General features: G+C 38.4%; 4 protein-coding genes across 5 annotated transcripts; 2 read left to right on the top strand and 2 right to left on the bottom strand.

Annotated features, from left to right (window-relative positions):
- Nucleotides 1-2,446: 2,446 nt before the first annotated feature.
- On the top strand, nucleotides 2,447-9,436 carry LOC112180010. 2 transcript variants are annotated; one of them, XM_024318495.2, is made up of 16 exons: nucleotides 2,447-2,861; nucleotides 3,416-3,501; nucleotides 3,666-3,785; nucleotides 4,042-4,101; nucleotides 4,198-4,299; nucleotides 5,282-5,365; nucleotides 5,453-5,571; nucleotides 5,695-5,796; nucleotides 6,208-6,324; nucleotides 7,685-7,750; nucleotides 7,855-7,921; nucleotides 8,247-8,300; nucleotides 8,376-8,465; nucleotides 8,647-8,694; nucleotides 8,769-8,807; nucleotides 8,990-9,436. In XM_024318495.2, the coding sequence occupies exons 2-16, from the start codon at nucleotides 3,430-3,432 to the stop codon at nucleotides 9,080-9,082; spliced, it is 1,233 nt and encodes a 410-aa protein (XP_024174263.1). In that variant the 5' UTR covers nucleotides 2,447-2,861; nucleotides 3,416-3,429; the 3' UTR covers nucleotides 9,083-9,436. The 2 variants fall into 2 exon arrangements, with proteins under 2 accessions (XP_024174263.1, XP_024174265.1); XM_024318497.2 differs by lacking the exon at nucleotides 3,416-3,501 and having other exon boundaries at nucleotides 2,456-2,861.
- An 898-nt stretch (nucleotides 9,437-10,334) lies between these two features.
- Nucleotides 10,335-11,625, bottom strand: LOC112175564. Its single transcript, XM_024313249.2, has one exon. The coding sequence runs from the start codon at nucleotides 11,578-11,580 to the stop codon at nucleotides 10,426-10,428; it is 1,155 nt and encodes a 384-aa protein (XP_024169017.1). The 5' UTR covers nucleotides 11,581-11,625; the 3' UTR covers nucleotides 10,335-10,425.
- Nucleotides 11,626-14,189: 2,564 nt separating this feature from the next.
- On the top strand, nucleotides 14,190-14,696 carry LOC112177912 (vegetative cell wall protein gp1). Its single transcript, XM_024316151.1, has one exon. The coding sequence runs from the start codon at nucleotides 14,190-14,192 to the stop codon at nucleotides 14,694-14,696; it is 507 nt and encodes a 168-aa protein (XP_024171919.1).
- A 166-nt stretch (nucleotides 14,697-14,862) lies between these two features.
- Nucleotides 14,863-21,375, bottom strand: LOC112178558 (DExH-box ATP-dependent RNA helicase DExH9). Its single transcript, XM_024316708.2, has 13 exons — nucleotides 20,892-21,375; nucleotides 20,595-20,795; nucleotides 19,947-20,504; nucleotides 19,443-19,547; nucleotides 18,907-19,017; nucleotides 18,394-18,644; nucleotides 17,847-17,970; nucleotides 17,371-17,653; nucleotides 17,141-17,295; nucleotides 16,689-16,835; nucleotides 16,368-16,600; nucleotides 15,868-16,132; nucleotides 14,863-15,384 (listed from the first exon to the last, which is right to left on the bottom strand). The coding sequence occupies exons 1-13, from the start codon at nucleotides 21,153-21,155 to the stop codon at nucleotides 15,106-15,108; spliced, it is 2,976 nt and encodes a 991-aa protein (XP_024172476.1). The 5' UTR covers nucleotides 21,156-21,375; the 3' UTR covers nucleotides 14,863-15,105.
- Nucleotides 21,376-21,758: the final 383 nt, after the last annotated feature.

Genomic DNA, 21,758 nt, shown 5'->3' with positions numbered 1-21,758 from the left:
AATCACGGTAAAAGAAAAATGGTGAAAAAGGAGGAGTAAATAGGTAAAAGTAGAAGTAAAACTTTATTTTATTTTTAATAAATAAGAAATAATGGTAAATAAAGAGATACTTGGTCAAAAGTCAAAAGTCAAAAGTCAACTCTGAGAGTTGACTGACCTCGTAAAACGAGAGGATCGACTCGACTTTGGTCGCTCTAATTAGCGATAGTTTAATGGAGCGATAAGGACGTTTTTCCTTTTTAAAAAAGAAGTTAGTTTCCCAAATTGGTAAAAGTTGAAAGAAGTAACATATGGCCTCATTGAAATAAAAGGATTTAGTATGCGCGATTACTTAAAGTTGATCATGATGTTTACCTGGATAATTACTTACAAACTAAGTAATGATTCAGGAAACACGATCGTTAAGGAAGCTTAAGCGGAAAACACCAGAGTGTGGAATATGCCGGCATTTCCAGGTAGGGTAAGCTGTCCCTTCCTTGTTAGAAGTTTTTTGATATACGTGGAATGCTCTAATATAATAGTATGTTGCCTGCAAGTACGTTTTTGGTTGTTCATTAGTCAATGCCTCGTGATACCTGTGTTTTCATAACTGATAATTACTGATTACGAAAACCGAGGCTAGACTTGCATGTTGAGATACTGTACCCATTGTATGTTTGTACTTGTGACATGAAAGTGAATGGGACCTAAACGCGTTGATTCCTAGGGATCACACGGTGTCAATAACCGTGAACCTTCGGAGGGAGTTGTGCTCCTATGTTTGTCGAGGAAGGGTGAGTACCGACAGTGAACCAGTCATAGGACACTCAGGGCCATGAAATGGACACTTTCGCTACTTGTAGTCATCGATTGTTTTAGATTAGCTGGCAGGTAAGTATTTCGGAGCTCCAAGTTGTGTGAAGCATGCTGCATATGATTTCCTGAAAAAGGACAAATTTGATTGTTTTTGTTTGCATTTGTTTTACTCGATTTTACAAATGCGCACAATCTATATTCTAATAGTTATGTTTTACTTATTAGTTTTCAAACCTAACTAAGGTTGGGTTTTACTTATTAGTTTTCAAACCTAACTAAGGTTGGGTCGGCCCCTATTGGGCTAGCGAGGATGAAATGCTCACCCCTACATTTCAGGTTACAACGAGATCACTCCGGAAGATCTGAACTAGAAGTGGGTCGTTAGCTGAGTCTGTGTGTTGCTGTCCCTGTTGCTTGAAGTTCTTCCCTTTTGGTACTCTATTGATTTACTCTCTTTTCTTACAATGCTGAACTCTGTGAGGTCCGCCTACCTGGGAGCGCGCCTCACCCTTTGTTTTATTGTTGTTGTTGAACTCTTCTCATTTCGGTTATGATGTAAGCCCTAAGGCGTCACGGTGCACTTGCCCACTTTATTTTGAAACTTTTCCAGACTTGTTAATTCAAATATTTGGTTGTTGATTGAAAGTCTTTTCTTAAAAGTTTTCTTTTTCTCCTATTTTCTAGAATTTGTATTTCAAAAGGCCTTGTAGTATTAAGTTGGTAGGTCTACGGTACGTCTATGATGTATCGAGCTCCTATTGGCTGAATATTACGGCGCTGTGGTATACCCACTTGGGTTGTAGTGGGTTGCCACAAAACAAGCACCGAAAAGAACATATAGAACCACGGAAAGGTAGTATAAGCAGGAACCACAAGGGTAAACTGCGGAACTAAGCCGGTAAGGTAACGCTTCGAAAAGCGAAAGTAGTGATAGTGATTGAAGACGAAGATACATTGGTGGAATCGGTAGTACTTAGAATCATGTAAAGGGATGGATGGTGGACAAGAGACAGAGAAGAGATTAAGAAGATGGAGAATAAGTGGATGAACAACAAGAGAGAAAGGAATTGGGAAGAGTGAAGGAAGGATGGAGAGTGATGGAAAGCAAGATAGGGGAGGGACCATAACAAAGACAACAAGAGGAAACAAAACCACACACAGAAGAAAAACTAGCCGAAAGAAACTAGAAGCGTCTTGGCTTGGAATTGAAAAAGGCTAGCCTAGCTTAATATTTTTTGCTTTAGCTCCACCTCTACTTGGTACCTATACAATCATAACACTTGAAAAAAAAAAAAAAAAACAGTCTCAAATATCACATGGAGAATGATGAGAAACAAAATTCGTGGGTGCTACAGCTCACTTACAATGAAGCAGCCTGTACTTAGAAGTCCTCATTGAGATTAAGACCAAAAAGAGAAGGTTAGAAAATAAAATTAAAAAAACACGTGTCAGAATAGAGAAGCGAGTAAGAACAGAGGTACGTGGTAGTAATGGGCGCACTTCTCCTCCATTACCCGCAATATTCCCGCGTGTAATGTGCAACACACTAGACTCGCCACGGCGTGCGCTTCTGGTCGGGGTTTAATAATGTCAACTAGTCTCCCTTCCCTTCCCTTCCCACATTCATTCTTCAACGAATAATAATAATAGATGCTCCATCGTTTTCACCCACCATTATTATACCCATCAGGTTTAACATAACAAAATCGGAGACCAAACACATTCTGTTTGGTCTGGAACTGGCAGCATCCAACGGTTTAGATTCATCCTGACGTGCCCCAACACTCTTCCAACTCCTGAAATTGGACATGACGATGCCGTTTGGGTGATGCAACTGCCTTTGCATGTCGTCTACCCGTTGCTTAAATTAAATATATAAGCAAGAGCAAGTCTCTCAAACCAAGTAATGATTCTCCTTTTCTGGGTGTTTGCTTTACCCTTTTGCCATTCCTTTCTTTACTTCAAGACTAGACCCCCTTTTCTCTTTTCAAATTGAAAAGGAACTTTTCCTTCCCTTCTTCCACAATCCATATGCTCCTCTCAAAGTTGCCACAATGATCAATCCTGTAAGTCTCTCTCTCTCTCTCTCTCTGCCTCTCTCTCTTTCTCTGTGTATACTTGGGAGCCTGCAAGTGTTTACAGCTTCTTCAATCATTCCATTCAACACTACTCTACCTACCCAATTGATATCAGCACACCGTTTTTCCTTTTGGGTTGTGACAAGTTTATATTGGTTTGGAGTTTGAATTGTATTTTGGGTTGAATTCTGGTTGACCATGGCGTCCGAGTTGAGAATTCAAATTTTTTTTTGTTTTTTAGCTGAGATTTTGTAAGTAACAGAAGGGATTGGAACTGGAGAATTTGCCAAACTGGAGACAGGATTGTGTTCTGTTGGGTCATAGTTGCACAACATATGCTGGAGACGGAATTATTGTGTTCTTTTGGGTCATAGTTGCACAACATATGCACTGGAATTATAGTTAAATTGATTCACTACTCCAAATTCTACTATTACAACAGAACTATTTCTCTCTGTTTTTGCTAATAGAGAAAGCTTGTTTGCTATATGTGAAAAGCTTGTGCCAAGAGAAAGACTCACAATTTGGAAATTTTTTCCCCGCTGACCAAATTGTAATGGTCAATTCTATTGGTTCAAACGCCAAGAGTTGGAACTCCCACCTAAAAATAAAATGCTGGAATATTCAGGTTCAATAATTAACAAGAATTTCTTTACAAATTAATAATTTTTCACCAGCTTAATCCAGACTCTTGGTTTGTGGTCCTGATGATATGTCCAATGGAATGCTCTTGATGAGATCAAATGTTGATACAATGTGACTTCTAAGCCTACTGCTCTGTGTTTTTGTCAGGTGTCTGTACTGTCAGATCCGAAGAATAGATCATTCTACTGCAGTCTCTTCATTGTAGTTTCATTGATTTTCGGTGCTTATTTCATTGGTAGTGCGTCCATTGCTAAGGAGTACAAGGAAGTATGAAAGCCTTTCCGTTTCAGTATCATCTACTTAACTGCTTTACTATCACAGTCATATTCGTAAATTATATGCTTGTTTTACAATCTCTTAAAAAAAAAAAAAAAAAAAAAAAAAAAAAAAAAAAACCAACAACAACAACAACATAACTTGTGCATCCTATAATTGAACTCATTATTATAAGTAGACAAATGTCTGAATAACTAGAGTTTACTGTCTTACATTGATTAAATAGTTCCGCAAATTTTGTTTGCAGAAATTAACTAGATGGAAAGTTATCTACAATATGCAGAATACAAATCTTGGTACTTGCAAGGTGAGCTTCTTACAGAACAGTTAAGTTTCCTTTTTATTACTGCACTTTTAGCTTACTTGTATGTTTGCTGATTTTTTCCCCTTTTTTTATGATTAGAAACAGTGCCAGCCATCAGGGACTGAGGCATTACCGGAAGGAATTGTTGTCAAAACATCGGACTTGGAAATGCGGCCTTTATGGGGCTCCTCTATGAAAAATGTATGAGAAGCTAGTGCTCGCTCCTAATGAATGTTAGAATGAAGACGTTAGTTCATTATATAGTTTATTAAAACTCTATACTATTGCTTGTTATTTTGTTGCTAAAGTGTTAAATGAGAAGACCTACTCATCCCCATCTTAATTATGAAATTTTGCTAATTAATTGGTGTGTTTCCAATTTATTTCGGTGACTTCTATATATAATTAACCAAGTTTATAGATAGCATATTATATTCTGCAAACTTCAATGATGATTAATTTGTTGTTGACATGCTGTAAACTCTTGCATGGCCTGGAAAATGGTCAGTCTCTAAAAATTTGGGTAATTGTAACTTGAGTTGTCTATAACGATTGAGTATGTGAATATATGTATTGTTGTTGTCATCTTCTACTTCTTCCTTTTCTTTTCTTTTCTTTTTTTCCTTCAATTTGATCTGAATCTGACCAACTTCTTATACAAGTAAAGTCAACAGTGTAACTCAGGTCATTTGCATCCAAAAACATCCATGTACAAAATTTTTAAGGTCTTGTCATATGTAATGGATTATCGCATTTTATTTTATCTTATTTTTTCTCTAGAATATATGTAGACGCATGTTGTGAAGTTGTCATCATCTCTCATTTAGTAGCCTCAGATTTCAACTTGAGCTTTTTTGTTTTTTTTGTTTTTCCTTCGGGGATCAACTTGATTGCAAATTAAGAAACATAACTCAGTGTGTAGCCTTAAACATGTGGAACATGGAATTTATGCAAGTGGTTAACTTTCAACTGCAATTGCGATCTTCAACTGAAAATTTATAAACTATGTTTCTTTACTATGGCTGCAAAAGCTTTTAGACTTCGTAAAATTAAGCAAGCTTGCAATTTCTTGTTCGTTTAGATTTCATGGTGCATGTTGTGCGTGTATATGAAATTCTCCATTGCTCTCTTGTATTGTGAATGCTGGGATTGACTGCCTATGAATTGCAATTTCTTGCGACAGAAAAACTCAACGCCTTCAATGAGCTTGCTGGCTATTGCAGTTGGAATAAAACAGAAAGAAATAGTGGACAAAATTGTTAGGAAGGTAATTTCCTCGACTTTCTTGATTATGACCTTTCACTTGAGAATTATATGTCCATCTTTGTGTTAAATATCTGTTATTTGACTGTAGTTTCTATCAAGTGATTTTGTGGTAATGCTTTTCCATTATGATGGTGCTGTGGATAAATGGAGGGACTTACCTTGGAGTGATACTGCCATACATGTATCTGTGATGAACCAAACAAAATGGTATGTTAATCCTTTCACATAGTTGCTTAGATATGGAGCAACCGAAGAATAAGTTGGCAATTTTTGCATGGGAACAATCTATGCAATGTTTTTTGTTGAAACAAATACTGTGTGATGTTGTAGGTGGTTCGCAAAACGTTTCTTGCATCCAGATATAGTGACTGAATATAAATATATTTTTCTCTGGGATGAGGACCTCGGAGTTGAGAATTTTGATCCAGAACGGTAGGCATAACCAGCTTACTTTTGAGAATGATCTTAGCATCCCTATTGAGATCTCTGTTATATTTCACATTATTTGTCTGCTTTCATGCTTCACAGAGAGAGAGAGAGACAGAGAGAGAGAGAGAGAGAGAGAGAGAGAGAGAGAGAGAGAGAGAGGGAGTGGGTGCATAAATTAAATTTAATCTTGAGAGCTAGAGAAGAGAAAATTAAATTTCCTGAGAGAGAGAGAGAGAGTGGGTGCGTGCGTGCCTGCATAAATTAAGTTCTCCTTATTAAAATGAGAGGAAAAAAAAAAACTAGTCAATATCAAATTCTAGGTTTTTTCGAGGTATAAAACCATAAAATAAATGTTTCACTGATGTGGTATAAACACATATTGCATTGCATCTTAAAGATGTTGATTTCATGTAGATATCTATCAATTATTCGGGAAGAGGGACTTGAAATATCACAGCCAGCACTTGATCCTGTCAAATCGGAGGTGTATCATCCAATCACTGCACGTGCAAAGAAATCAAAAGTGCACAGGTTAGTGTAATTTTTTTGTGGAAAGTGAATTGTATGGTAAAAGGACGGTGTATGTTATAAAGAGGCAAATGAACTTCAGGTCCTGTTTAGTCCATAGGCTAGCTTTCAAGAGAGGGAAAAAAGGAATAAAAGAAAAGAAAAGGGGGATGTAAAGCTGATATTTTGGCATTTGTTGGTGCTGTTAGGAATTAAGAGAAAATTTCTTCTCTGATACTTCTCCTCTGTCTTGGAGGAATTTGCATTGGTAGATTGTCTATGCCTAATCAGTAGGAAGAAACATCTAATTACATCATCTATGCCTAATTACTCAGTAAGCGCCTAATTAATTAATGGACACCTAATCCCATAATCAAAGCTTAGTTTACAGGATTGTAATTGATCAATACTGTCTAATAGATGCTTTGGGATCCTACTTTCTTGTATGAGATCCTTGGTCGGCTCTACCAAGACGGAAGAACCACTGTATCTCACTAATAATGTGAACACAAAAGGCAATCTTTTGACTACTTTGAGATCCAATAAGAAAAGGGAACCCTATAGGATTACTACACCATAAGATGATCTCACTAATGGCATGAATTGCGAAAATCAATTTAGAGGATCGAGATTACTCAGCTCCCTCATAGGTCCACGGAGTCTGATTTCTACTGTTCCTGCAAGGGGCCTCATTGTAGATACGGCAAAGGCTAACCTAACTTCGACTTCTTTCAGCCAACAAGTCATATTCAAATTTAGTGCTCCTTTCAGGAGCAACAGCTGTATTCACCAGTCTGAATCGAAGGTTGTCCTTCTTGAATACATTCCACTCTTTAGTAGCTTTATAAAAATCATGGACATTTACTTTATTGTAAATTTATGTGACGTGCCAATTTAGAGTCTTAATGCCAATTTATTAACTGTCCATTTTGTTGAAGTGCGTCGGAACTGCTGTGGGCCCAGTGTCATGGTTTTTTTTTTTTTTAATTTCATATTATTTTAGAGATCATCTAGTGTATTTGAGGCTCACAATTTTGAGTGTCAAACAAATAATAGTTAATTGTGAAATTTCTCATAGATTTTCATTGATGCATTGCAAACTATTTGTAATGTTGTGCTTCCCTTACTCCGTCGAGTCGACTGTTACTAGGTTTCTTTCATCAATTGCCTTCTACCACCAGCAGCCACCATTTGGAGTTCTTTTCATGACTTATACTATTCTTCTTGATAAACTCTTTTTTGCATAGCAAATATCAAACGATAGATTATAACGATTTACTTATTTATTTCGATTTTTGGGTTTGTGGGTGAGGAGGGCAGAGGTACTACTGCACAACTATCGTGTGATTGACTTTGATCCTTTTTTCTTTTTTTTCCCTTACAGAAGGTTTTATAAGTTCAAAGGCAGTGGAAGGTGCGATGATCAAAGCTCTGGTCCTCCATGTATAGGGTAAAAAAAACTGTGTGCTCCATCACCTATGTTGATATTTATGATCAGTTATAATATTGCTGCAAAATTTTGTTTTCTGTATTTGATATAAACTGGTACAACAGTTGGGTGGAAATGATGGCACCTGTATTCTCAAGTGCGGCTTGGCAATGTGTATGGTACATGATTCAGGTACAAAAACCCTGGAAATAAACAACAGTATATGGCAGAATGAATGAAAGAATTAATTGGTTAAAAATTCAATAGCAATTAAGACCAAAGAATAAATTGTAGTACAAAGTACAAACCACCACCATTGAATGAAAAAGTATGTCATGGAGAATTCAGTTCAGTAAGTCAGGAGCCTGGCAATCCTGCACATAGTTACCATTGTATTTTAATGTAACCAGGAAATTGGCTGGGAGCACTTAGAATTTGTAACAAAAATCTGTCTTTTTTTTCTTATCGTATCTTTTTTTGTGGAACTTAAGTAGTTATAACTGATATTTCCTCACAGAATGACTTGATCCATGCATGGGGACTGGATGTGCAGCTTGGTTACTGTGCACAAGTAATATTCCTGCCATAAAGTTTCCATTTCTAATTGTCTTGGCCATACTTCTGACACCTGAACAATTTCCTTCAGGGGGATCGAATGAAAAATGTTGGTGTGGTTGACTCGGAATATATAGTTCATCTTGGTCTTCCTACACTTGGTGTTGCAGATGACAATAAGGCAAGTATCATCGCATCTTTGCCTACTGATAAGGATGTTGATCAAAATTGATTACTTGGTTTGATGCAATATGCAAGATGCACTTTGTTATATGAATAGCAAATACCTACTGATAGGGATACATATCAACATTGATTGCTCAACTTGCCTATGGTCTTGATTGTTCAATATTGTTGCACAGGGTATCAATGGCATGGCTCATTCTCACAAAGAGGGCTCAAAAGCATTGGTGAGTTTTTAATTCTTTGGTTCTTTTCCAGACTATTTAATGATATAAAATGAATTCATCTTTTGTAATTTCAGGCACCGTCTGGCCTCCCTCAAGCCAGTAATAGAGCTAAAGTAAGCCTTCATATTTTGTACTGTTTTAGTAGCTTTCTTCCATTCATGAGCTTAGATTTTAATAATCTTGCGCTCTCGTCTCTTTGCATAGCCAATTAGCCATGTGTATTTGTAGAAAATTTTAATTATTCGTATACATGCAATCTGCAACCACTTATCTGGTAACTATAATCTGTTGGCAGGTTAGGATGCAGTCCTTCATTGACATGCGGATCTTTAAGGAAAGATGGAGGAATGCAGTGAAGGAGGATAAATGTTGGGTTGACCCATATTAACTATTAGCAAACCCAGTTATCCGTAAATTCTATTTATACAACTTCCTTCATGTGAAAATTCGAGGTGGGTGACCATTATTATACAAAAAGACAGAAGACATCAGATCAAACAGCCGATGACAAATATTTTGGAGTTCGACAAAAGAAGTTATGATGTGAAATGACATCGCTTATTGTACATGCAGTATATTGTTGTATCCCTGGCTGGAATGACCAATCCATCAATTTTGGGTTGTGATTGCATCACATTTTGTTGTAAATATCACCATGTAAAATTTATTGATGCGTCAAAACTTTATGATGTAATGAATATTGTTGTCCCAAGCAATGTTATTCTTTCTTTTCTGTGGGGAATTTTCATGCATGTGAACTAGCAACTAAATATAAAGCTGAAATAGCAGAGGACATAACATACCCTAATCATTGGCTTGCTTCACACTCCATGACTTCTAGGCTTCCAGGAGATAGATCGGATAGAGGCTAGTGATTCTTATTGGTGAGAGTTCGTTGAAGGAAAGGTCAGAAATAATCAGTGGCAGCTTGTGCATCTTTTGATTGGTTTTGATTGTTCACAGTAGGTGTATGCTCAATACAAATATGGGAAGAGGTAGCAAATGGACATAAAGCGAAAGGAGCTGTATTTAGTTGAATGATTTCGCTTGCTCTGGAGAGTGGAGAGAGAGATTTTCATTTCTCTTAAAAGAAATAAATAATACATGAACAGTATTGCAAGACAAAGACAACGAAAAAGTACGTTACCTGCTATGAAATCTGAACCTTAATCTCAAGAAAAGCCAACACTGATAGTGCATTCGATCGACTTTCTAGAACTGCTGTAGGTGTTGGGAGGAGTTTGTTTTAAGGTTGACTCTGAGTTCTCCTGAAGCTGTTGAAACATTAGCTGGCCACAGCCACTCTCGAATTGTACGTGTTTGATTCAGACGGCCTTATGATATTTGAAGCTACCAAATCATCAGAGGAAGAAGTACAACTCGACTCGCCGAAGAATACTAGAGGATATTTCATTCTCTTGAACTCCCCTCCCAGTGTCCCAGGTTGCGTCTTATGTCCTATATATTTTACAGAGATTCAAATTCGGCTGCTGATTATGAGCTAGCTAGACTGGCTTTGTAATACATCATGGAGTACGTCTTGGTATCTTGGCGTTGTACCCAGTGATTCAATTATACAGTCTGACATACGTCTCTCTCAAAAAAGAAAAGAGAGGTCCAATAATAAAATCTTACTAGAGTTTTGATACGAACAAATTTGAACACTCTTACAAAAAAAAAAATGAAATTGCTGATGTACAACGATTACATAGAAGCTAGCTAGGTAGCTACCTACATAGAGATGACTCTAGACTTGGGAACGTCAGTTGGATCAAAAAGGTCTTGCTTGGTGGAGTCGAAAGCCATGTTAGCTAGCCTAAGCAAACTCCCAGTAGCCAAAATTGCCTTGGGATTGATGTCATGCATAGACCTCGCATACAGACTCCTACACGCTTCACTCGCCTTATCTGTGAGCTTCTTGTTCTGATTAGGGCACAAGAGGCAGTGCCCTAAAATCCTCAAAACTGGTTGCAGCAATTCGCATGGCAAGGGAACCCTCCCCATCCCTTCCTTATCATTATTCCCCAAACTACCCTCCTCCTTTCCCTCGTTTATTTTGTTTCCACTACTCTTTTCCAAGTCCTGTTTGTACATTTCTCCGTCCTGACCAGCCCAAACCTTACAAAACTCGCAGAAATCGATCTTGGACTCGACTGGCATTTCGTATATTTTGGTGTAGTACAGCTCCAGCGCCACCCCGACGATCCTAGCCCTCCGTGTGGATCTGACGGTGCCGTGAGGCTCCAAGCTGGGTGATATAACGGTCAAGTTGAGCCCGGTGGCGTTGCTCTTGACGGCGGCGGCCTTGGTTTCGTGGTAGAGGCTGGGGTGGGACACGTCGGGAACGTTGACGGTGATGGAATGACCGTCGCGGGAGGCGGTCTCGTGGGCGTAGAGGGCCAGGAGGACGGCCTCGAAGCCGGCGAGGGGGATGCGGAGGGGGACGCGGGAGAGGTAGAGGCCGGCGACGAGGGGGAGGAAGCGCAGGACGAGGAGCTGGAGGTCGGGATCGGAGGACTGGAAGGTGTCGTAGAGCCAGCGGCAGAGGTTGTTGTCGCCGGCGCCGGAGTCGGGTTGTTTGAGGAGGGAGGAGATTTGGGAGGATGTGTGGGGGTCGTGGAGGAGGGAACGGGCGGTGGTGTGGGAGGTGGAGGAGAGGGAGGGGAGGATGGCGGAGAGGGATAGGATTGCTGCTGCTTGGGGCTTGGAGGAGGTTGAGGATGAGGAGGAGTCTAATGAGGTTGAGGCTTTGGTGGTGGAGGTTAGGGCGGTCGAACTGGTGGCGTCTTCGGGGATGGTGGTGGCGGTGCTGATGGTATCGTCTGTGGTTGCCGTGGTGGTGTCTCCAGCAATGGATGAGGTGGTGGTGGAGGGATCGTTAGACATTGAATTACTCGAGTAGAGAGAGAGAGAGAGAGAGAGATCAAATGCAGGAATCACAATGTGAAGTTATGGATGCCGAGATAATTGAGGAAGTTATGGATGGAGAGCTAATTGAGGAGGAAGTTATGGATGGTGATAGCATGCATTTCTCGAGACCCTTTTTTTTTTTTTTTTTTTTTTTAGAAAAATGAGAAACTTCAATAATCCAAATGATGGTTTTACTTGTACCAAAGCAAAACCAGCACTCCAGCAGTTACAAATATTATGAGTCAAAATGATCAAAACTCTTAAGTACAATTAATCGTCTTTTTTTTTCCTTTTTCTTTTTTTTCCGAGCTACAAAAGAACTACCTAATCCAAGAGTCTCGATATTTTCTTACAACCAATCTCGATTCTATTCAACACATGACTTTCCTAAAGCTACTAGGAAATCAGAAGTTGCAAGGCATTAGGAGAGTATTTCTCCTACTTGTTCGGAGACTCAAGGGAACTAAATGAAGATTGCATAATCGTATCAAGGAGAGAAAATCAAGGAAGATAACTCTCACTGATCTTGAGATAAAGGTGCATGTCATTTAATCCATATCATTTTGCATGATTCTAAATTGATATGCATTAATTGCTTCTAACTGATCTGGAAAATCTCATTTGATTTAAAATGTTTTCCAAATGCATATCCAATTGAGATATTGATCACAATTAGAAAAGTTTTGATTGCTTATTCAAAACAGTTTTAAAACCTTTCCATGTTTATCTTATTCGGTGATTAAGAAGAGATTTGATCAGGGGGGAGTCTTGCTTCTCTATATAAGGGTTTAAAACTGATTTGTGAATAAGACTTTTTTTATGCAGAAAAAATTGGTCTTCCTTGAACTGCATATGTTTGTTCAAATCGTTTACTGAAAAACTCTCATTGCTTGTTTCATGTTTTATCTTGCATACTCTATCACTTCCATAATTAATTCTCAAGATCAGTGAGTTGATTGAGTGCAGGAAGATTGAAGATTGAAGTGCAAAAATGTTGTGTTGATCTAGTTAGAAGTTAGAACAGTAGTAAAACAAGTTAGCAGTTGGCTAATTGAAAGTGTTTGTTATGAACAACACTACTTGTATACTGTAAACGCTATTGTTTCATATTGGATTGATTTTCGTGTTGGCTACATTAAAAGCCACACAGTGAAGTTTCCTCAGTTGAGAGGTTTACACTACGTTAGCAATTCCTGTGTACTTCTTGATAAAACCATTACATTGTCAAACAGTTCTATCAAACATATTGCACTAGTGTTCTGTTAGGTATTTTCACAAACCAACCTCATTTCGTACATAATCCAAAACCACTGGGCAATTGTGTGCAGCCTAGAGCGAGAATGTTCAATTAACCTTTCTCAATTTTAACGGCGTCTAGATGTTTAGAACAGTGTAGGGTTAGGGAGTTTTTTAATTTATATATTTTAGTTTTCTGCAATTCCTTTAGGATTTTAGTCTTTTTAGATGTTCCTTTTTGGAATGTAGAAGTTCTTTTTTTTAGCATAGATTTGTAATATGTGGAGTATTCGAGCCCTTCTAGCTTGGAGAGGTCGTATGATTTTCAATGGATATGTCTTTCGTTGCCCTAAAAAAAATATTAAATCTGTATCTTTAACAATCCTTGCCCCTGGTAGCTATGCTACGAACAACATAAGCTTGTTCCAATACTGTGTCCAGTCGAGAACATGAATTTCAATCCTTCCTTCCCTAATCACGAGACCATGAATTTTCCCCTTGTTCCCTCCTTAAGCTGATTTACAAAATATAGGTTTTAGGACATTCTACTATTTCTCTTGACAGTAGGTTTTAGGAGGTCCAACTAGAACCAACCCTTGACATTATCCTCTCATAAGAGAGACCATTGCAGGGACTAGAGCATTATTCAGGTTTGCAATATATATACGCAAGTAGCAAGTAAGAAGTATCAAAGACCTTCCCTGTTGTCGCTTAGAATAAATAACCTCTCATTTCCTTTTGTCCATGGAGCAACAAAATGGCTTGCTCCAGATTCTTGCACCACAATGGAAGAAAACAAAGAACAAGTCAGAGCAGTTGCAGAATCGACTTGCAATTGCCTGGAGTTGAAGAGGTGCAAAAAGGTCCACAATGGAAGAACTCAAGAAAGAGACTGAGAGTTTAGGGTTTATGACATTGAGAGTGGTAGTTGATGGTAAACTAGAAAACAGGGCAATATATGGTCCAATTTCTTCACTTCTTCGAATAATGCAATTGTTATGCATGGATTTGAATGGAGCCTCCTGAGAAACCAAGTCTTAAAGTTTTGAAGCAATTAGACTGGTATGAATCAGGTCGTAAAAGGATTGCAGAATTCTTCTTCGACTAAATTAAATTTGAGGGGTATGTGTTGTTGGGTGTCGGTCAGTGGATTAATAACGGCTATAAGATTTGAAAACTGAAAAGGACAAAAGGAATCCTAGTCGTTGAAAAGCAGAGGCAACGCTCTTCCTCCACACTATTAAGACAAAGGTTCTCATTTCCTCGTCAATATTCCATTCCAAGCTCTCTCACCCATCTCATGATCCAAAATCCCTTGATAGCTTTGCAAACCCCAAACGGAGGAAGCAATGATAAAAGCTGTGAAGAAGCTCAAGTTGTGGCCTAGAAAGAAGAGAAAAAGAAAAACTCGCCCTCCTCCTCCACCCTATGATCCTCCACCACCCCCACGACCACCCCGACATCAATGTCATTGTTGCTCCTCGTACACCGCCTCCTCCTCCTCAACAACTCAGCCGTCCGCACCACCTTTACCACCATGGATGGAATATACTGAGCATACCCATGAGATTGACAATCTTCTGGCGCCTGAACTACAGCGTCCTGCTCCAGAGCTAGCCTATCATCCACTTCCAGTTCCAAGCAAACAAGAAAGTACTGCTCCTGCTTTAAATTCAACCTCAACTTACCAGCAATATATGGTTCCGGTTCCAGATCCAGATCCTGTGTATGGCGTACCAGTTGCACAAGCCGCCATAGCAGCAAGGCCGAGATCTGCTGGCTTCTTCGGGTCTGTTGTTGAGTATTTGTTTGGCTGCTTTTTTCCATGTTTTCGCATTCGTGAGGTTATCAAGTAATGGAATTTTACTCGGGTTTTTCCGTGCAATATGTAATACAGGTATCAATACTATGTGAACAGTATTTACTGGCTTCATAATGTTTACTGGTTACCTGTAATTAGATATTTGGCGAAACAGAAATGATAATAAAACAGACCAGCTACTATTTCATAAATATTGAAGCTTACGTGCTCTCTTACAACAATACTACAAAAATACAGATACCCTTCAAGTACCATAAATAATTGATATTTCACTATCCAGGACTTGATTGCTAGTGCCACCAGCCAATCTCTTTGAGAACAGAATGCATCCGCTAGCAGATCAATTGAAAATCCTTGTACAGAGATCCATCACCTTGATATATATATATATATTCCTCTAGTAGCCTAAAACCATGGCAAAAACAAAAAGTTACAGCCAAAAATTACAAGTATAGGGAAGCTGCAAAGACAATGTCTCTCTTGATTTTTGAAACAGCCTCCTCAAATTTTGATTCAAGATCAGTTTCTCCAATAGAATTGGCTGCGTGTATAAGTTGCTGAAGAACTTCCTCTAGTCTCCTGATTGCCCTGATTAAGCTACCCTCGAAAACCCCTGTAACTGACATTATCTCATAAAATTTTGACCCTTTTGCCCAAGCATATGCAGCCTCCATAATATCAGGCCGAAATGAACTCACAAAGCTATCGATGTCAATTTCAACCTGCAGTATATATCCAACAGAAAGAGGGAACATTTCAGTTGACACGCAATAAGAAGGTAAAAACCATCCACTTTGCAACTGCGTAAAGAAGCCAAGCACGGAATCCACTTAAGCACAAGTTGGACTCAACAGCATAGGTGTTTCATTTGAAGGTCCTTAGCAATTTGTCATATGCCCAATTTACTATGCTTCCACATAAACTAGCCATTTCATCTCAGATAACACAAATCATGTTGGTGTTGATACATACTCTAAAGAAGAGAAATCACATTTTGACAAACTTCACTAAACAAGATGCATGCATGTTACCTACGCTACTGAAATAATGACAAACTACATTGAAACAACAGACAAACTGAACAAACATCCGACTTCTATTTCACAAATAGGACTTCAAACTTTTTAGAGGCAAATAAATCCTTGTTATCACAAGCTGAGAAAAAGCTTAAAACAACAATTTAACTTCACCAGAGAAAAATGTACCTTGCACTCAAGCTGAACTTCAGCCACCCTCCGAGCAGTTTCTTGTAATTGCAAGAAGAGCAGGTCAAGCTCTTCCCTTGGTTTTGTAGCATCTTTTAGTTTTTCCCGCCAAACAAAACATGAGAGAAGAGATACCATCTCTTCTACCTTTATGTCCTTGAAAACGCCATTGAACATGAGCTCTGTGAGGGTCAACTCATCTGCACTACTGATTTCACAAGCAACCTTACCCTTCAACTGCACAACATCATCGCTAGTAACATATCTGCATTCCAATCAACCCAATCAGTTTAGTATTATTTCAAAGACTGAAAAAGTAAATTGTCATAGTTGCCTGAGACTTTCAAATCTCGTCTACAGTATGAGAATTGTAATTTTTGAATTTCATACTAAATGATAAGCAAACAGTGACAAAACATCGGTGCAGGAAAACTAAGCAACTCTGTCATAAAAAGTGAGAAGGCCAGAGGAGGTGAAGTGAAGGAAAAAGAAGTAATTACCCTAGCCTCCGAAGAACCCGTTTTCGTGCCTTAAGTTCATCTTTAAAAGCCAACGCAGTCGAAGAGCGCATTGTTTTCTTAATTGACTTGATCTTCGCTGCCAATTCCTGCTTCATGTGAAAAACCTTGAGCTTTTGCTCAATTAGTGGTGATTTTGCAATTTCATGCCTGTCAAACAGGTTCTCTAAAGCCTCAATCCTACGAGCCACTTTTTTGTACGAACTACTTTGAATCTGAAGAAAGAAAAAAGGGGAGGTGTGCTCAGTAATAAAAAAAGCTATCTTTAAAATAAAGAGGATAAAAAAGTTTGCAGTAGCGTACCTTCATGTCTTCTTCAGGATCTAAAAGAGGAATCTTCTCTCCAAATCTTGAAAGAGTTTCAAGAACTTTCTTCAGTGTGTTTTCTCGAGCTTGTAATGACAAAAGATCATTTGGTATGACCATACAAAGTCGACTCATGCTATTAATCTGTTCATATATAAGACAAATATATGTTATTAACTGTTACCGTATATTAACAAAGTTAAATAGCACAGGAATAAAAAAGATGCAAGCAGTTTTCGTAAATAACCATAAACAGGACAAGGAAATCAAATCAAAGTAAAAGCACAAGTTTGCGGAGCAATTGATTCATTAAGGTAGCATTGATTATATAACTAAAACAGAACAATTCCAAGTTCAGTTGATAATTTGGAAGAGTGATAAAGGCAAGAAAAGCCAAAAGAAATGGAAATTTGATGCAATAAACAGAAGAACAGTATCAAGCATTTGACCTGAGAGATGGAAATCGAAACAACAACAGGTTCTCCCAGTTCTTTCAAAGGAACAATTTTTAGTGTTTTTTTTGCAACTCCATTTGTGTCGACCAGACACCTAGTCAAAACATCCACAGTGTAGTTTGAATCTTCAGGTCTCTTAACTGCATCATCTGGAATACACATGAACCATTTAGTGACCTAAAATCCCAAATAGTAACAGACTCTAAGTAATTGAGAGTTCTAACCTTCAGAAACAGTTTTCACTCGTTGAAAATTAAGTATAACACCCCATGTGACATGGTCCTCGGTAGAAAAAGAAGCGGAAGCTTCATCACTCTTGGTGCATTGGATTGACACAAGCCTACCAGGTTTCAGAAATGGTAAGCAGTACTTTGGAGAAATCACAATCTCACGAAGATCCTGCTTTAAACTCTTGTATTGCTGTACTAGATTGTAATAATTCCTTACACTATCTTCTTCTTCAATTATAATTGAATCCCTCTCTTGCTCAAGCTCCTTTGTTTGTTTCTGCAAGAATAACATAACTCGCAAATCGATAATCCGTATGCTAACAATACAAAATATAAATCACTTCCTAACTCTAATAGATTTCTTTAGTTGTTAAGAAACTTAGTGAAACAAACAAACCACAACCAAGTTACAAATAAATGGAAGACCAACTGCAATTAAAAACGATTAGCCTCTGCATCCAGCAACTAACCTCCAGATTGGGAATGGCACGATCAGCTTGGAACTGATAGAATGAGTTACGAAGTAAATTTTCTGGATTACCATCTTCAGAGCGCAATTGATTCAGAAGCATGTTGTAGCTTAAATGAAAGGCACTGGAAAACAGAGCAATAGGTTAGGAAAAAGCAATTCCAAGAAAATGGAAAGAGGAGGATTTCTCAGAATTAAAAAAATAAAAAAGCATATTTTTAGGGAAAAATATAAATATATACTTAAAAAATAAAAAATAAAACTCTCAGTGAAGGAAAGGGTGATATCAAGACCAGTCAAACTATTGGTTTGATCCAAAACCAATGTGTCATAAGAAGATGGATTTGGTTTTTCAACTCAATTTTCAGTTTTGTACTTCAAACCATTTGAACGGGGTTTTAAAGAACATCTAGATCCCTTGGCTATCCAGTCCAAGGGAAAGCCAAACACATGACTAGTCTAAACACACTAGTCCCACCTTTAGCCTGTTGGATAAAAAGTGTCCTAAAGGTCTTATGCACATATAATTCCAGATTGAGAACATATACCTGTTCAAACTATCAGCATTTCCTTTAAGCATCATTTTGGCAGTAGATGGCTCTAGCTTCTCATCTACCATAAGTATGCATATCCCACGTTTATCAATACCCCGGCGACCAGCACGACCACTCATTTGTATATACTCACCACTGGTTATCCATCTGAACTTATTACCATCAAATTTCCGGACATTGGTAAATACAACAGTTTTCGCAGGCATGTTCAGTCCTATGCTGAAGGTCTCTGTTGCAAATAAACACTAAAGAAATATATTTCAATGTTTATACCACTTTGTCTAAAACATATATCTGTAAATACATATGTATACATCATTAGGCTGGAAGAAAAGAAAGTATACAATTTGATCAACAGTAAAAGCAGACAAATATTGATTTTGGCTGAAAGTGGCTGAGGGGTTTAGGAAAAAAAAAAACTCAAGACCTGTCTATGATAAAGCAAGCAAGTTTGGCTGGTCTATACATACTAAGTGAAATCACAGGGATGCTACAAGTAATCCATACCTTGATAAGACCTTCCTGAAATAATATCTCAATCACTTCCTTTAGAATGGGAATCAAACCAGAATGATGCACACCTATTCCACGCATTAAAAGGGGTAACATAGTAGTAACCTGTTTAGAAAAGTATATTAAGAATATCAATATGAAATAAAACAAACTTAATATCAGGGTTCACATGATATATTTTTAAACACAATATTACACTACCAAATTCTTATTCTCTGAACACATAAAGAGGAAACCGTTAACTTAACTCTTAGGTAATTTTATTTGTGTTGTATTTAAAGTAATAAGATGAAACAACCATTGAGTGTGTTAAATTTCATATGCTTACCCAACTATCTAAGTCATAATATAACTCACATATTTGGAGGGAGTAGAGCACAGAAACACAGAGAGAGAGAGAGAGAGAGAGAGACTCGACACTCTTTAAGAGTAAATGTGCAAAAGAGGATATAACATCACATCGTCTAAACCCAACATAGAGACATGCTTTGAAAGACACGTATCTTGGAAAGGAAGGAATGACAACTTGCCTGGGGTAACTTCTTATCATCGTCTGAAAGCATATCCATAGCACTCCAGAAGATGGTTTCTATGTTTGCTTTCTCACTGTCCCCATTTAGGTCCAACTTTGCCATCTATATGACCAAACAGACAAGAAAAAAGTTGAAGTGTAAAACTGGTATTCAACAAACTGGTGAAGAAACTAGTAATGATAACAAAGTTGATACTAAAATATTGTTCCACTTGACCATGAATTTAAATCAAACAAATTCCAGAAGGTTATCAAAACAAACAGTATCACTTCTGAATGGATAACCATAGTAAATATCATGTGGTTTTTCATCCAAAAGTTTAAGAAAGGTTTAAATGGATAAGCAGGTCATAATATATCAAATCTTAAACATGCAGGCAATAGGGTTCAAGAGTTCACTTTGCAAAAGGGTAAGCCACTAATAGTCGGGCAATGTATTAGACTGGGGCATGGTAGAACTCAATGTCATTTTAAAAATAAACATTTCCAAAGGGGTTTGTACCTGCATTGCAAGTAATTCACATTCCCTTTTGCTAAAGCTGAAAAGTATGACAGGGTCATACTGACGCTGAATTATCATTTTCACCATCTTGAAGATATCGGTTTCTTCAGCGGCCTTGCCGATGACCAGACCCTTCTGCCACTTGCCATTTTCCTTCTTCTTAGCAGCGTCGGAGGCAGGAGCAAGCGCATTAAGAGCTTGTTGAAAGCTGTCCTCACGAAACTTTCCCTTTTCATCAACTACCAAGTACAGACCATCCCCTCCGGAGGGGAAAATATAATGCTGAAGAGGAGTGGGCCTATAATCCGTATAGACAATGTGGCAAGGCTGTCGATGAACCTTTGCGAGCCAATCAGCAAATTCCTTTGCATTGGGCACGGTTGCTGAGAGGAAGACAAAGCGAGCATTCTTTGGAGCCATAACAATGCTCTCTTCCCACACCACACCTCTCTCGAGATCCCGCATGTAATGCACCTCATCAAAGATTATCCACGCCACCTCTCGCGTCACCTCTGATCCTTTGTACTGCATGCTCCGCCAGATTTCCGTGGTCATCACCTGAAATACGAAAGCAACTGACAAGTCCATTCTCATATGGGCAATCCCAAAACAGAAGAAAAAAGAAAAAGGGTAATGCAATGTGTATACCAAGCACGAAGCGTTGGGGTCGATTGTTACATCTCCAGTCATCAACCCAACATCCGAAAACTCCTCTTTGAACTCTCTGTACTTTTGGTTGCTGAGAGCTTTGATGGGTGCGGTGTATATCACACGTTGCTTATGACGCAAACACAACGCAATCGCGTACGACGCAACAACAGTTTTTCCAGCAGATGTGTGAGCAGACACCTATCAAAATGGCGGATTCAAATTCAAAAAAAAAAAGCATACTCGTAATTCCAAAAATTCAATGCCAAAAAAAAAAGAAGAGGAAGAATTAGCTACCATGACGGACTCCCCATTTTCAATGCATTTGATGGCTTCGGACTGAAAAGGGTCGAGAGTGAAGGGGAATTTCTTGGCGGGTTCGGAAGAAGAAGGCGGCGGCGGCGGCGGAGGAACGTAACCCTCAGGGTACGACACGTCGTGCACGCAGAGCATCTGTTCATTGTTGACGATTTCAAGAGTGTTCTTGTTCTCCGACTTGGCTACTTTGGGTGGAGCTGCTGCAGAGTCGTCTTCCTCCGATTTTCTCTTCAGGGATCCCATTAATTAATCACTGACGCGAAAGAAGATAGAGAGAGAGAGGGGGGGAAGGGGCCTTTGCTTTCGGCTCTGGGTTTAGGGTTTAGAGGCGAGGCTAACCTACGTCTTACAAAATTCTATTGCGGAAAGCAGAAAACCGGGTCGTGTGACCGTGTCCCAGTTCGCTGCGTTTCAGTTTTGGTCACCGCTTGCAGATGCCCCTGTTTTTTTTTTTCTTTTTTCTTTTTTTTCCTTTTCTTTTTTGAATAACGATGCCATTTTTTACTTAATTAATAGGGGAAAGTGCAGAAATCCGTATTTTTCATTTTTATTATGAATAATATCAAATATGTTCAAGTAAATTCAGAATATGTGTTTGGCCTAAACTTTAGCTTTAGGTTACTTGACCTAGTTGTAATAGGATTTTGAATTAGAGATGTTATCGGAGATATTCATAGATATCCGATTAATTGTACGATTATATTTCCTTGTACAACTTTGATTTTATGTTTTGTAATCCTCTATATAAAAATGCCCCGATTATCAATGAACGTATGACTCAATTCTCTCCCCAATTCAGTTTTTCCTTAAACAAGCTATCAGCACGAAGCCCTAATTCTGAAACAA

This window comes from Rosa chinensis, chromosome 7 (genome assembly GCF_002994745.2).
Source record: "Rosa chinensis cultivar Old Blush chromosome 7, RchiOBHm-V2, whole genome shotgun sequence".
Classification (NCBI taxonomy): domain Eukaryota; kingdom Viridiplantae; phylum Streptophyta; class Magnoliopsida; order Rosales; family Rosaceae; genus Rosa; species Rosa chinensis.
The sequence above is the reverse complement of the archived record's forward strand: the minus strand, read 5'-3'. Positions and strand labels throughout refer to the sequence as shown.

Coding starts and splice junctions, on each gene's coding strand:
- LOC112180010 (XM_024318495.2), top strand. CDS start 3,430: ATGGTCAATTCTATTGGTTCAAACGCCAAGAGTTGGAACTCCCACCTA. Junction 5,797..6,207: donor GAGAATTTTGATCCAGAACG/GTAGGCATAACC, acceptor GATTTCATGTAG/ATATCTATCAATTATTCGGG. Junction 8,466..8,646: donor GTGTTGCAGATGACAATAAG/GCAAGTATCATC, acceptor ATTGTTGCACAG/GGTATCAATGGCATGGCTCA.
- LOC112175564 (XM_024313249.2), bottom strand. CDS start 11,580: ATGTCTAACGATCCCTCCACCACCACCTCATCCATTGCTGGAGACACC.
- LOC112177912 (XM_024316151.1), top strand. CDS start 14,190: ATGATAAAAGCTGTGAAGAAGCTCAAGTTGTGGCCTAGAAAGAAGAGA.
- LOC112178558 (XM_024316708.2), bottom strand. CDS start 21,155: ATGGGATCCCTGAAGAGAAAATCGGAGGAAGACGACTCTGCAGCAGCT. Junction 17,654..17,846: donor GTGCCATTCCCAATCTGGAG/GTTAGTTGCTGG, acceptor TTATTCTTGCAG/AAACAAACAAAGGAGCTTGA. Junction 16,601..16,688: donor ATCCTGAAGAAGACATGAAG/GTACGCTACTGC, acceptor TTCTTTCTTCAG/ATTCAAAGTAGTTCGTACAA.